This window comes from Thermobia domestica, chromosome 9 (assembly GCF_964235325.1).
Source record: "Thermobia domestica chromosome 9, izTheDome1.hap1.1, whole genome shotgun sequence".
NCBI lineage: Eukaryota > Metazoa > Arthropoda > Insecta > Zygentoma > Lepismatidae > Thermobia > Thermobia domestica.
In genome coordinates, this window is record NC_137462.1 from 162,381,113 (window position 1) to 162,394,389 (window position 13,277).

At 34.4% G+C, this 13,277-nt stretch overlaps 1 protein-coding gene across 1 annotated transcript in view; it reads right to left on the reverse strand.

Moving 5' to 3' along the window:
* Nucleotides 1–4,279: 4,279 nt before the first annotated feature.
* The window catches only part of LOC145694190 (uncharacterized), a 28,228-nt gene continuing 19,230 nt past the window's right edge, over nucleotides 4,280–13,277 (reverse strand). Inside the window, exon 3 of the mRNA XM_081770302.1 lies at nucleotides 4,280–4,577. Within this exon, the coding sequence (XP_081626428.1) occupies nucleotides 4,369–4,577 (209 nt within the window). The 3' untranslated portion in view covers nucleotides 4,280–4,368. The remainder of the gene's footprint in view (nucleotides 4,578–13,277) is intronic.

A 13,277-nucleotide genomic window follows, 5' to 3' on the forward strand; every position in this document is an offset into this window, starting at 1 on the left:
ACTCAAAACCTGGCGAGCATTAGGTAATGTAATGCCAAAGTGTCCAAATATCTTATATTGGAGATTATGTTAAAATCATTTGTACAATCCTTAACGCTTTCCACTCAGCAAGAGTTAAGATTGTTAAGGACGACGATATCATTGTCTAACGGCTGCTTGATTTAGTTAAGGAAGCAAATCACTTGCAGCAGGCGGTTGAAAAGAATGGTTGACCATTTAAAAACAAAAGCAATATGGACTTGGCTAAGTGATGCTGATCTTTTAGATTTCCCACGATTAACATGTGATGATCTGCGACATTTGACTCTTGGAATGTATAATCTCAAACAAAGCAGATCTTGTACTTAAGAGCAACTTAGCCTAACGAGGATATATTGCCTTTACGTGCATCGAGAAGATATCTCAATTCTCCGATTCCAGTTGAGATCAAGATATACTAGCTCAAAAATATATACATATAGATACGTACAGGCAGAGGTCATAATTCAATCATTGAATGGTTTTGTCAGTGCAAAGTTGGCGACAGAGCCATTGCCTGCTGTGCGTATGTTAGATCCATTCTGTGGTACTGGGGCAACTGGCTGCACACATCAACTCAGACTAAAACACCAAGTCTTCGGTATGGTGTTCATGACGCGGCTACATAATGTCGTTTACATATGCCGATCTTTACCCACTTCCTTTCCAATCCCTTGTAACTTTGTTCCAATTCATTTAAAATTTGTCATATGTGATCATAGTATTAGATACTGAAGTACTTGGATGTACATTGCTTCGTTTATCTCACTTGAATTTTTACCGCTGGAGAGGCCTCCAAAATTTGGATGTTTGTAGCACTGCAATATCCCTAGTTTGCAACACCGAATAATACATGTGATATATATATATAAGTTTTCATTTAACATGTAGATTTCAAATGTGCAATAACCTGACGTATACAATTTGAAAAAAAAAAAGTTGAGTTAGCAACACTGTTAATTTGGTTGCATTGGATAGTAGGTCAATATTATGATGGAGACTGGAGTAGATATTTTTGTTTGTATGAAAATGTAAGTTTGATAAGCGTAATGTTAAATTTCATATAATGTATTTTATCGAAGTTTCGTCTTCCATGTATTATGTATTTAAATAGTACATATATTTTGGAACATTTATTATGATGTAAACTTGGTGCTATGTTGCTTATTAATAAAGTATATTTTAGTTTGAAATAAAAGTTTCTTTTCTTTTAAAAAAATGGATTCAGTATTCGAGTTTTATTCGGAAAATTATTTCGTAACTAGAAAATTTGAGGGGAACAGCGCAACAGCGGTCTAACAAGCTTTTATAAAGAAAAAGCAAGTTAAATAATTTTCCTTTTCCTTGGAACACACAGTGGACTGAAATCCCAAAAAGTTGGTCAAAATATTAAAACACTGTTCAATTCACTGTTCACTGTATGATATCATGAATACTTAGGTATTCGAGGTTACTGATAACGATTATGAGGTCAAAAATCAAAAATTCAAAATGGTGGATCAAATATGGCGGGTAGTTTTTTTTTTAAACAATTCTCGAAATAGGCTGAAAACTAGTTTTCTCATATTTTTGAGATCGCTGGATGGATTATAAAGTCGGAATTTCAACATTCTAAATTGTTATGATGTAAACTTAATATAAAATAATATAAATTTATTACTGCTAGTGATAAAGGCATACCGTCTGTTTTTCAATGATTAAAACATACCGTCACTGGAAAATAGATTGTAAATACGTTTAATACATCCATTTTTATATAAAAACAGAAAGATCATACGTGAAGACGAAGAGGTTAGCGGAGGACCGTGGAGCATGGAAGCTTCTCAGCTGCAGCAAATGACCTGCCAATAAGGGCAGAATACCTATGATGATGATTATACACAGTAATAGACGAATACCTTTGCACATAAAAGGTTTTATTTCTTATGTAGAAGTCACAGCAGAACCATATATTTCAGAGCCTAGCCGATCAGAAGTAGAAATTGCTACAAAGAAATTAAAGAAACAAATCCCCGATTGTAGACAAAATTCTGGCAGAGTTAATTTTAGCAAGAGGGGAAATTGTGGAACAAGATACACAAACTTATTTTCCTTATCTGAAACAATGAGGAATTACCACAAGAGTAGTAAGAATGAATCATAGTTCCAATTCACATGAAAGGCGACAAAGCAAATTGTAATAAATTTTCTCTTGTGTCAACATTCTATAAAATTTTCTCAAACGTTTTATTTGCAAGATTAATGCCATGCGCGAATGAAATTATTGGAAGTAATCAGTGTGGATTCAGGCGAATTCAGCGAGTTCAACAAAGGTCAATAATAATTATTAAAGAACTGCAATTGAGCGGCCCGAACCCGGCCCACCTGGAGGGAAAGGTATGTCGTTACGGCCCGGCCCGTAGGCCTCATGCCGAGCAGGTCACTAGTGTATGGACACTTCACAGTCCCATTCTTGTGTACGACCTAGATTTTCCTTCTGGCTGGAAATAAACATACGAGGAAATTAATTGAGTATGTAGCAGAGTGTAGAAAATCTGTATGGAACATACTACAACGATAAGAAGTACGTACGCAGAATCTAGGTAGACCTGGATCATGGCCTACTTTATGCCTGGGACAACAGAGTACAGAAAAGCTGCACCACTACATATATTGTAGTTCTCCTGCTATGGCAGGAGCAGCACCACGAAAGCCGCTTGTAACCGAATCTATGGATTTTCCTTCTAAAGGCGCTCGATTTTTCTCTCTTATCGTGTATGCATCACAATACAACTAGAAATGCCCGCAGGATTTTCTTTTTCCAAGGAGAGGGGCAAAATACCGACAACGAACAAAGTCGGGAATACACACACTTCGATACATGTGTAATATTTAATGTAAAAAATTATTATTGACGCATATTGGATAATTTTATTAACTACAGTAAATATATTAATTACTGTAGTGGGTGACTAAGAGAATTTAATGGGGCTAATGCAGAGTCTTTTTTTGACGTATGAGGTATGATTAGTTTCATACCAAAGGCCTGAATACTGCAGGAAACATGTTAGTCGAACTCTTTAGTATGGCACTAATCCCACGTCAGAACGACTCTGCATAAAGCCCAATATGTCTTGACATGTATTTCGAAGAACCGAACTCCTTTGGAAAGTGCAGAAGGACAATTGCCTCTTGCTTTTCGCTGCGGTCGCCCATGAATACAACGCTTTTCGAAGTCCACACACATCTTTGTTGTAAGTTTTGTCGTATAGTGTTGAAAACAAATTATTTGGTGAGGGATAAGACAAATGACAATCGTAAGTGAAAAAAGAATGAGCTATTTTAAAGGAAGTTGACTTATTCAAAAGATGTCATACGCATACGCATTGGGATCTCTCCTCAGCCAATTTTCAAATCAGTGTGGATGACCATAGTAAACATACCAAACACATTCGAGTTAGGTGCCATGTCACATATGTAGGAATCATCGTAGTAATACATCTGACATCTGCGTGTTTCGTTACATTAGGTATTCTTCTTAGAACAAATCGATTGCAATTATGAAAAAAAAAAAAAAATCTTAGCTCTTATGAGTAAATTTTGTTTACGAAACTGAACAACGTACATTGTTCATTGATGCATTGTTATTATATTACATATATTAAAAAAAAAAAAAAAAAAAGGCTTAAGGTTCGGACAAAAGTTATAGTCGGTGCACTCGCCTTCTATTTCTTCCTGCTGACTTTGTTTTGTGCTGCCAGCTGTAGCGAATACACAAAATAAAATTGCGTGAAATTTGCCATCATACTCAAGAAACACACTCAATTAGACACGTTGTCACAACTTTAAAGTATTCTTTCAATGGAGTTAAGATTCTTTGTGCTCTGATAAAGACTATAACGCAGGAATTGAAGCTATTGCAGGACAATTTAATGGCAATCTCCATTGAAAGAATAAGTCTACTCTAAAATGATGAGCAGTTGTCTAGTAGTACGTGGACCACTAGAATCTCCCATGGAACAGCGAAGCTTTACAGACTTCCTCTGTTGCCACATTTTTCTGTTTTCGCATGGTATCTGATGGTAATTTCTAATTTCTTTGTGCTCTTTCTTCGTGGCATAGTAGACTTCGTTACATCTTTGTCTAAAGGAGTAAGCGAACTTTTTACGTAACTTTAACAATGAATCCATGCAATTTGTCTTGTTCCTGCTCCTTCCTATGATTACAAGGGTGTCTGCAATTAACAACAGTGATCATTTGGTATCTGGACTGGTAAGAAAAAAAAATAATAAACACCACGAGCCTATTATAAATAGAACTAGGCTGGATTTAAAAAAACTCCGGGTTAATAGTTTCAATATTTCCATTTTTTTAATGACACTGAACAGGTGTTAAACTTAAACTGTCCCTGCGACACAATTCATAACGTATTCCATATATTTCATTTATTTTGTCTTCTATATTTTTCTGTGATGACTTCTTGGTCGTGCAGTGAATATAAAGTTCATAAAGTGCCCAGATAAGAAGAATTCCAGCAACTGTAGCACCAATTACGATTGCTGTTATGGTTTCATCCTCCTCTGAAAACAAAGACAAAATTGGTCAAAATTTAGTTAAATTAAAATGTAAAAAATAAGAAACTATGTAAGTTAATTTACTTGAGAATCTACGAAAATATATTTAAAGTATACAACTTGATAACTCTGATTCTTGATCAATGATCCTGTTAAACTTGATGGCTTTGATATTATAAATAGAAAGTTATATATTAAATGTTTTTTATTATTATTATTTTAAAGTGAAACTATAAACTTCATCGGATGATTAAAAATAGTAGAAAACAATTACTACTGTAATTTTACTTGTTATTCAATCTCATTCTGTCTTTACATATACGCAAAGTATCGTATTGCATTTACAAAATGTTAAATGTGTCTATAATACTATTATTTAGTATTATGTTTTCTTAATGAAAATGTTTGTTTCATTTAATACTGTTTTATATATATTTTTTTTATTTCATTATACACACACAATAGAATATATTATTAATACATGCACTGAAGTATACCTGGGAAATTAGAATGCCTTAGGGGTGACAATGAATAGATTTCAAGACGACCCGCTCGGGAGAGTAATACTCCCGGAAGTACGTTTTTCCGCGCGCTACTCTAGCCAGCTGTTTTACGCGTTATCCTAGCCAGTTGTTTTAAGTTCGTCACAAAATTTATATCATGAAGTACAAGGGGAACAAAACGAGCCCTATATCATGGAGTACAAGGGCATAAGTACTACAACTACTTATCTGCACAAAAATAAATAAATCACTTTTTAAGTATTATTTTCATATTTTAATTTAATCTATATATATAAAAGAGAACGTACAAATCCTTTGTGAACTCATCACGCTAATACGGCTGAACCGATTTCTTTCATTTTTGGGGGGTTGTTAGGATTTGGACCCTAGATGGTTTTTATCATATCACTTTAATTTTTAATTACCAGTGTCTTGAGATAATGGACCATTCAAGTCTCCATAGTTCATCATAGGTAAAAATAAACGTATGTATATGCAACCCGCATGACCACGTGACTCGGCGGGTTAACATAAATGACAGGCGCTTGCAATTTGAAAGCGAAAAAGTAAAAATTATCTAAGTAACAAAGTTTATTGCGTTCCGGGGTGACCGCAGCGAAGCGGGGTGAACGCTGCTAGTAAGTGTTATAAAAATGTAAAAAAAAAAAAACTTTCCTCGGGCTGGGTTTGAACTCGCGCCAAAAGAGACTTTTATTACTAGCATATATCACTAGTTCACTCGGCCACGAAGGCCGACAGCACCAAGCGTTTGATTTCTGCTATTTTAATGCAACGTGGCAAGAAGTGGATAACGCCAACCAATCAGAACTGTTTCTCGTTTCTACTTCCGGGAGCATTACCCTTTCGACCTAGTCCTATTTCAAGCTGTTCCTCTTGTCTTTGTTCATACAGAGATTGACGTTGCACTTTCCAAAAGCCATCACTATATAACCCGTATATGGTACATGTTTCCAAGTACCTAGTTCTCCTCCCATTTTGAGGGGTCAATTGTCCCATGAGTTCTTTCTCACATCACTCAGAATATGACGATGCCTAAGATTTCTTTCTTGCCTTTTCATGTTATCTGAGGTCTCTGGTCTCTCTCTCATTAATTTGGATCATATCTTGCATAAGGTTTTTGCCAAATACCTAGGTATATTCTAAATTTCTTTTGTGTCAATGGAGTGCTTCTTCTGGTTTCATTACTTACTGATCTATGAAAAATTCATGAGTTTATTAGAATCACATCAAGGAGATGGTACAATTTTCTTGATCTCATTTTTATGTGAAACCTCCCAGTGTTACTATCACGTCGTCACTTCCGCTTTCAACCTACAGTGCAAGGTTCTAAACCTGACATTTTCGGTTCCAAACAATACGTCTGTTAGATAAAGAAAGCATAGGCCTGTGTAAATTTCACTTTATTTTCATGTAAATACGTTCCCCTCCCTTACTTATCTTTGATCTATTTGCTCTTCTTTCTTAAACTTAAACAAAAATTGGAATTCCAATTTTCCAATCCAAAGAAACACAAGATTGACAGCTACAAGAGGTCGAGGGGGGAAGGTGATGCCCTGACGTAGAGAGGACTTAAGCAAAGGTAAGGAAGTGAAGCATGAAAAATCTGGTCATTTGCAAGAAGTGAAAGTTGAAAATACCAAGGGACAAAGAAAAGACACCAACACACTCCTAAATATCTTTTATCAAAATGCTAGGGGGGTGAGAACCAAAACGTACAATTTCTATTGTAATATTTTGTCATCAAACTATGATATAATTGGAATAAGTGAAACGTGGCTGAAAAGCGACAACTATGACACAGAACTCTTTGATGACAGATATTCAATGTTTAGATGTGATAGAAATCTAAAAGAAACAAGGAAACAAAGGGGAGGGGGAGTGTTACTAGCTGTGCTGAAAAAATATAAGATATTTGCTATAGACTGCTCTGAAATAAGTACAGATTGTATATTAACAAAGATTACAACTGATAAAATGACCATATATGTTTGTATTGTATATTTTGTACCTAATTCAAAGATAGAGCAGTATGAAGAGGTTTTTCAAGGTATAGAGTCAAAATGTCAGCCAGGTTGTACTATCCTCTTATTTGGTGATTTTAACTTACCAGAAATCACAGGCACAGATTTTAATTTTCTGAATACCTCAGCCAAATATCAATGCTTACATAATTTTATGTCGCTGTACAATATAGCATCTTTTAATAATATTAGGAATAATCTTGGAAAAATTTTAGATTTAGTACTTTCGAACTTAGACAGCGTAACAGTCACTAGGGACATATTTCCTTTAGTTAAGGAGGATGTGTACCACCCAGCATTATCCATAACAGTAAAATTAAGCAAATTATTAGGTATAAACAAAAAAGTAATATCAGCACATATAATTTTAGAAAAGCTAATTTTAGGCAACTCTATTCTGAACTTCAAAATATTGACTGGACATTCCTTAGCTGTTATTCTGAGGTTGATGCGGCTACAGAATCATTTTATAATATAATATGTAATATTTTTGATAAGTGCATTCCTCTCAAAAAAGAGGTAAATAGAAAGTACCCGTTTTGGTTTACTAAGAATATAATTAGGAAAATAAAAACAAAAGCCCATCACCACAGGGCAATTAAGCACAATAGCAGAAATATAGCTTATCACTTACTAGAATTTAAGAAGTTACGAAATGAACTTAAAAAAGAAATTAGAACAGAATATAGTAACTTTGTTGCGAATACAGAAAACACGTTACAAACTGATCCTTCCCAGCTCTGGACTTTTGTTAAAACTAAGACCCAACACCTTAATTGTAACACGCTGACATACAATAGCCAAGAATTAGTTAGTAATGACGAGATTGCAAATTCATTTGCTACATATTTTCAGTCAGTCTATAATAACGAAGATATCATGGATAGCAGTAGTAATAGTAACAGCTCATATGAGACACTGGACAAATTAAGGATTCTAAAAATTGAGATGACTGAAATTAAAAAAGCAATAAGAAAACTGAAGGGGAAAGGAACGATAGGACCTGACGGTATTCCAGATTATATAGTAAAGGGATGTGAAGAACACTTTCTACTTCCACTCTATATTTTATTCAACCTAATTATTTCTACTTGTAAATTCCCCAGTAAATGGAAAATAACAAAAGTCTGTCCCATTCCTAAGTCTAATAATGGTAAAGATATTCAAAATTATAGGCCTGTATCAATATTGAGTATTTTTGCTAAAGTGTTTGAATCTATTCTTTATAAACGGATTGAAAATCATATAAAATTATCAATTTCAGAATACCAGCATGGCTTCGTCCAGGGTAGATCGACAGTCACAAATCTCAGTATTCTTAACAATTTTGTAGCAAGAACCCTAGATCAAGGTGGTCAAGTAGATATTATCTACACCGATTTTGCGAAAGCATTTGATAGAGTAAATCACAAGGTACTAATAGAGAAACTTCGTCAATTTAACTTCTCCGCAGAGTTAATTGGGCTGTTCGAGTCGTATTTGAGAGACCGAAGGCAGTTCGTTGTATATAAGGGATACAAGTCAACCGAATACTTGCAACTATCTGGTGTTCCACAAGGATCAAATTTGGGTCCACTACTATTTGTAATATTTATAAATGATCTTCCTAGATGTATAACGTATTCCCACAAACTGTTGTATGCCGATGATCTCAAACTTTTTAGATGTATAAATTTCATAAATGACTGTAATCAACTTCAACAAGACATAAATTCAGTGGTGCAATGGTGTCAAAGTAATTTATTGAATGTAAATATTAGTAAATGTAAAATCATGAGTATTACAAAACGTAAAAAACCAGTGCAATTTAAATATTCAATTAATGAGACTCAACTACCCGTTGTAAGTACTGTCAATGATTTAGGAGTAATGTATGATACGAAATTTACATTTGAACCACATATTGATAACATAATAAATGAAGCGAACAGAAATCTTGGGTTTATTCTAAGAATTAGTAGGGAGTTTCATAAACCTGCCACACTTCATAAATTATATTAAACTTACGTTCGATCCAAACTTGAATACGCGACGCTTGTATGGAACCCAGATACAAAAATTAACTCACTAAAAATAGAAAAAATCCAGTCCAAATTTCTTAGATATCTTGTATATAAGGAAACAAACATTTTCCCAAGAACTGAAAACACTAATTCATTGAATAGGAATTTTGAAACTCTAACCCTCAAACAAAGAAGAACGTTATCTGACATGATATTTTTGTTCAAGGTACTTAATAATAAGCTAGACTGCAACGAATTGCTTTCGAGCTTTCAAATAAACGTTCCAGGTAGAAAAACACGTCCAGAAAACTATAACTTATTTTATTGTGCAAAAGCAAGGACTAATATCCTAAATAAGTCGCCAACATGGAGGATTAGTGCAACCTACAACAGACTCTTAAAAATGACAAATAATATAGATATTTACGCTGATTGCCTCACAAGGTTTAAAAGGGAAATTGTAAATATATTATTTCATGAAAGATGAACACTGTAATTGGGTATAATGCCTGTTGTGTTCTGTTTCAATAAATAAATAAATAAATTCCCTCTTTCATTGTAATATTTATAAACCAATACAAAACATAACCATTGCAATTCCATATGCAGCTCTTGACTTTCGAACTCAACGGAAAGTAATGAACAACACATACTGGCAGAACGCGTTATGTTTGCTGTTCATTGTATGTGTACACAATAGCTGGGGAAGACATGCTAACACATTCTCTCTTTCTTTATGTCAAATTATTAGCCGATGATTTTGAAAATTCCCCTACAAAGAAGCACTAGCGTCGTTAACTTTCAAATATTGGGCGGACATGCTATATTTCAAATGTGCAAGGTCAGGGGCGGCTCTATAGTACAATCACAAAGTCACGTCCTTCCCAATGAATAAAAAAAGAAAGAAAAAGAAAAAAATATGGACATTTTTCCTGTATGCGAATTAGGAACAATCAAGGGAAACTAGTTATTTTAATATGAAGTTTTCAGAACTGATTAATGTCTATGAGATAATCGTAACATAGTCACGATGCTTGATGCTACTCCCTGTTTACGTGTTCTGGCACTGCCCTTACATGCAATGTGATGACTCGTTTTTCGTAACTAAACAAAAGAACCAATTTAGGTCGGTAGACGGTACTGTGGGAGAAGAGAGGATAGGACGGAATCTGAGCTCTATGGCTGTGTCGATGCACTCGACGTGAACGAAGTGGAATGGATTCTCGCACACAAACAAAAGCATGGTTCGTATCTAAGACGAGAGAAATCCACAGTTTTGCGGTGCCAAAGTCTGTAATGCGGGAGCAGAGCAATAAACCTGCAAACTTGCAATATATCCTTCTATGATCATGCCGCCCATTAAAAATACGAACCCCCAGTTAAAAAAAGAAGCTAGCGTGTGGAGCACAGTTATTGGAAGGGTAAAAAATGAGCATTATTCGAAAGAATATTTATGCATATTTTATACATATATATTCTGTATGTAAAGATTTTATTTAATAGAAATAGATAAAATTGAATCTTTCAATTTACCATCCCATGGTTATGGTCTTTATCCTAAGAGAGACGGATGAAAGTTTGCAATATTATTTTTCTTTTTTGTTTTCCCGCCGGGAATTGAAGGCGGGACCACATGCACACACTACAACACACACACTACTTTTTAACACACTACAACGTTTGTTTTAGTATTTATAATATATAACTGTTCCTGATAGAAATAAAAATATATTTCCAACATGCTTGTCAATTTCCGGTACATTATGTATGTGTATGTTACTCTGTGTAAATATTAGTGTTGTCTAGGAGATGAAATGAACATTGGCGTAACTAGAATAATTTCCTAGTGGGTTGCCATGGCCCCTTAGTTCTGAAAATTGAAGGAATCTTTTAGAAGCTTACTATAATGCTTTTCATATTTCCTTCTGAGCCCCTTTACGCCGCACTCATTATCATCTCTTCATTTTATTTAGTTCTCCTAACACGACACTGTCATGTAACAGTTCAGTGAAAATCTATTACATCAGAAATTTGCTTAAAATTGTATATTTCCAATATTCTGTTCTACTGTCTAAAATCTACTCTAATTATGAAAACTCATAACTTTCTATTACTGTTTTTCTCGTGCAATTCTGAGCAAAAGTACGTTATTTTTAAATGTTAACTATCATGTTCTCAGTTTACTTTTAATCTAATAGAAACACAAGTAAATATACAAGCAATGATATATTTTAAAATTATAACTTTTTATAAATAATTGATGGGCTAATATTTACTCATTTCTGTATTTAAAGTAAAATGTAAAATCTTTTCATTTTAAGTTTTACAATAAATCGTCGTCGTTTACTAGTGTTACAGCTTAATTACACAAACCTTTGCGAAAAAAGAAATACAATCATTTTTATACACAAAACATTTTTAACTAAAAAAAGAAGCAAATAATGGTAGGTAAAACTACCAAATCGGAGAAATATAGTTGGCTAAGTTCCCGTACAACTTCAATATTTTAAAAAAGAAAAAAAAGAAAGAAAAAAAAGAAAAAGAAACAGGTCAACACTTCGGGAAGAGAAGACTTGAGGGACTCGTTTTCCTATAAAAGATGTTCGTTTTCCATTATCTTCTCAATGAAATCTTAAATTACACATCTTACAATTTAAAAACTTTGGGAAGACTTACTATGATAAGTGTCCCAAATGGTCAAGGAGAAGTGATTATAAAATTTGATACAACAAACCAATGTTGAATTCAGGCAGTGTTGGGTAAGTTACTTATAAAAATGTAACGCGTTACAAGTTACTTTACTTTCTCTTAAAATGTAACGCGTTAGTAACGCGTTACTTGCCTCAAAAAAGTAACTGTTACTTTACTTCGAAAGTAACGCGTTACTAACGCGTTACTTTTAGGTCCGAAACTTTGAATATGTGGAAAAAATCTTATTACTTACTTCAGTTTTCCGTACTGCTATTACTACCGCTATTATTATTATTATTATTATTATTATTATTATTATTATTATTATTATTATTATTATTATTATTATTATTATTATTATTATTATTATTATTATTATTGCACGTTCTGAATCGATTTATGTAAATACAAGGACAAATTTTTACTTGACAACTATATGAACATTTTAATGTAATGTAACATTGACTAAAATACCATACTGCGTTACTCGTAGGGATGGGCACGAGTGAATTCGAGCAAGTTTTCTTTGAAACTCGATTCGACTAGAAACAGACATCTTTGAGTTCGACCTGAGAACTCGGCTTGAAAAATTTCCTCCAACTCGACTCGAATTCGGGTCGAGTTTCGAGTCGAGTCGAGTCAAATCTGGTGTATAGTTTCGAGTACTCTCTTCAAGTATCTTACATAGACAATATAATTATTATCAATGGTACTACTACTACTACATTTTCTTTTTGTTCTTCTTCTTCTTCTATTATTATTATTATTATTATTATTATTATTATTATTATTATTATAACAATACTGTGTATAAACATGAAAGATAGGCGGTTTATATATGAATACTAAAAGAGTAGTTGATTGCCAACCTCGGTAGTCGTGAAGTCTAGGAGTAAAGGACATTGTTCACGAGCTTCTGAATTTGGGTTGAGGGTCTAGGTTGAGTATTCGGGCTCGAGCCAAACGTTGTTAAAAGTTATAGGGCACTGGCCAAATATCTTCAAAACTGCTCGGCCCGGATTTAGAATTGTCAACGACTCGAGCAGATCGGCTCACAGCTCATTCACTATCGACTCAAACCGAGAAGTGAGCTGAGCCAACATCTCACCCAACCGAGTCGGCTAGAGCCTTTCGCTCAGTTGAGTCGAACCGAGCAGATGGCTTATCCCAACCAAGCCAGCTCGAGCCGATAATTCACCCCAAGCGAGCCGACTCGAGCCATCGGCTTAGTTAAGCCGAGCCGAGCTAAGCTTGTTATAAAAAAATTTCTTGTAGTCTCGCTATCGAGACGACACGAGATGCGAGCAGTGTCCCCTCTCGTGAGCAACACTAAAAGTATTCCATATTACTGCTTAGCTTACATTTCTCATGGCTTTCGCTTTCCAGTGTAATCAGCCCATGATTTCAAAACGAGTTAAAACGAGCGAGCCACTTATCAAACTCGACTCGACTCGAAACTCGACGCCA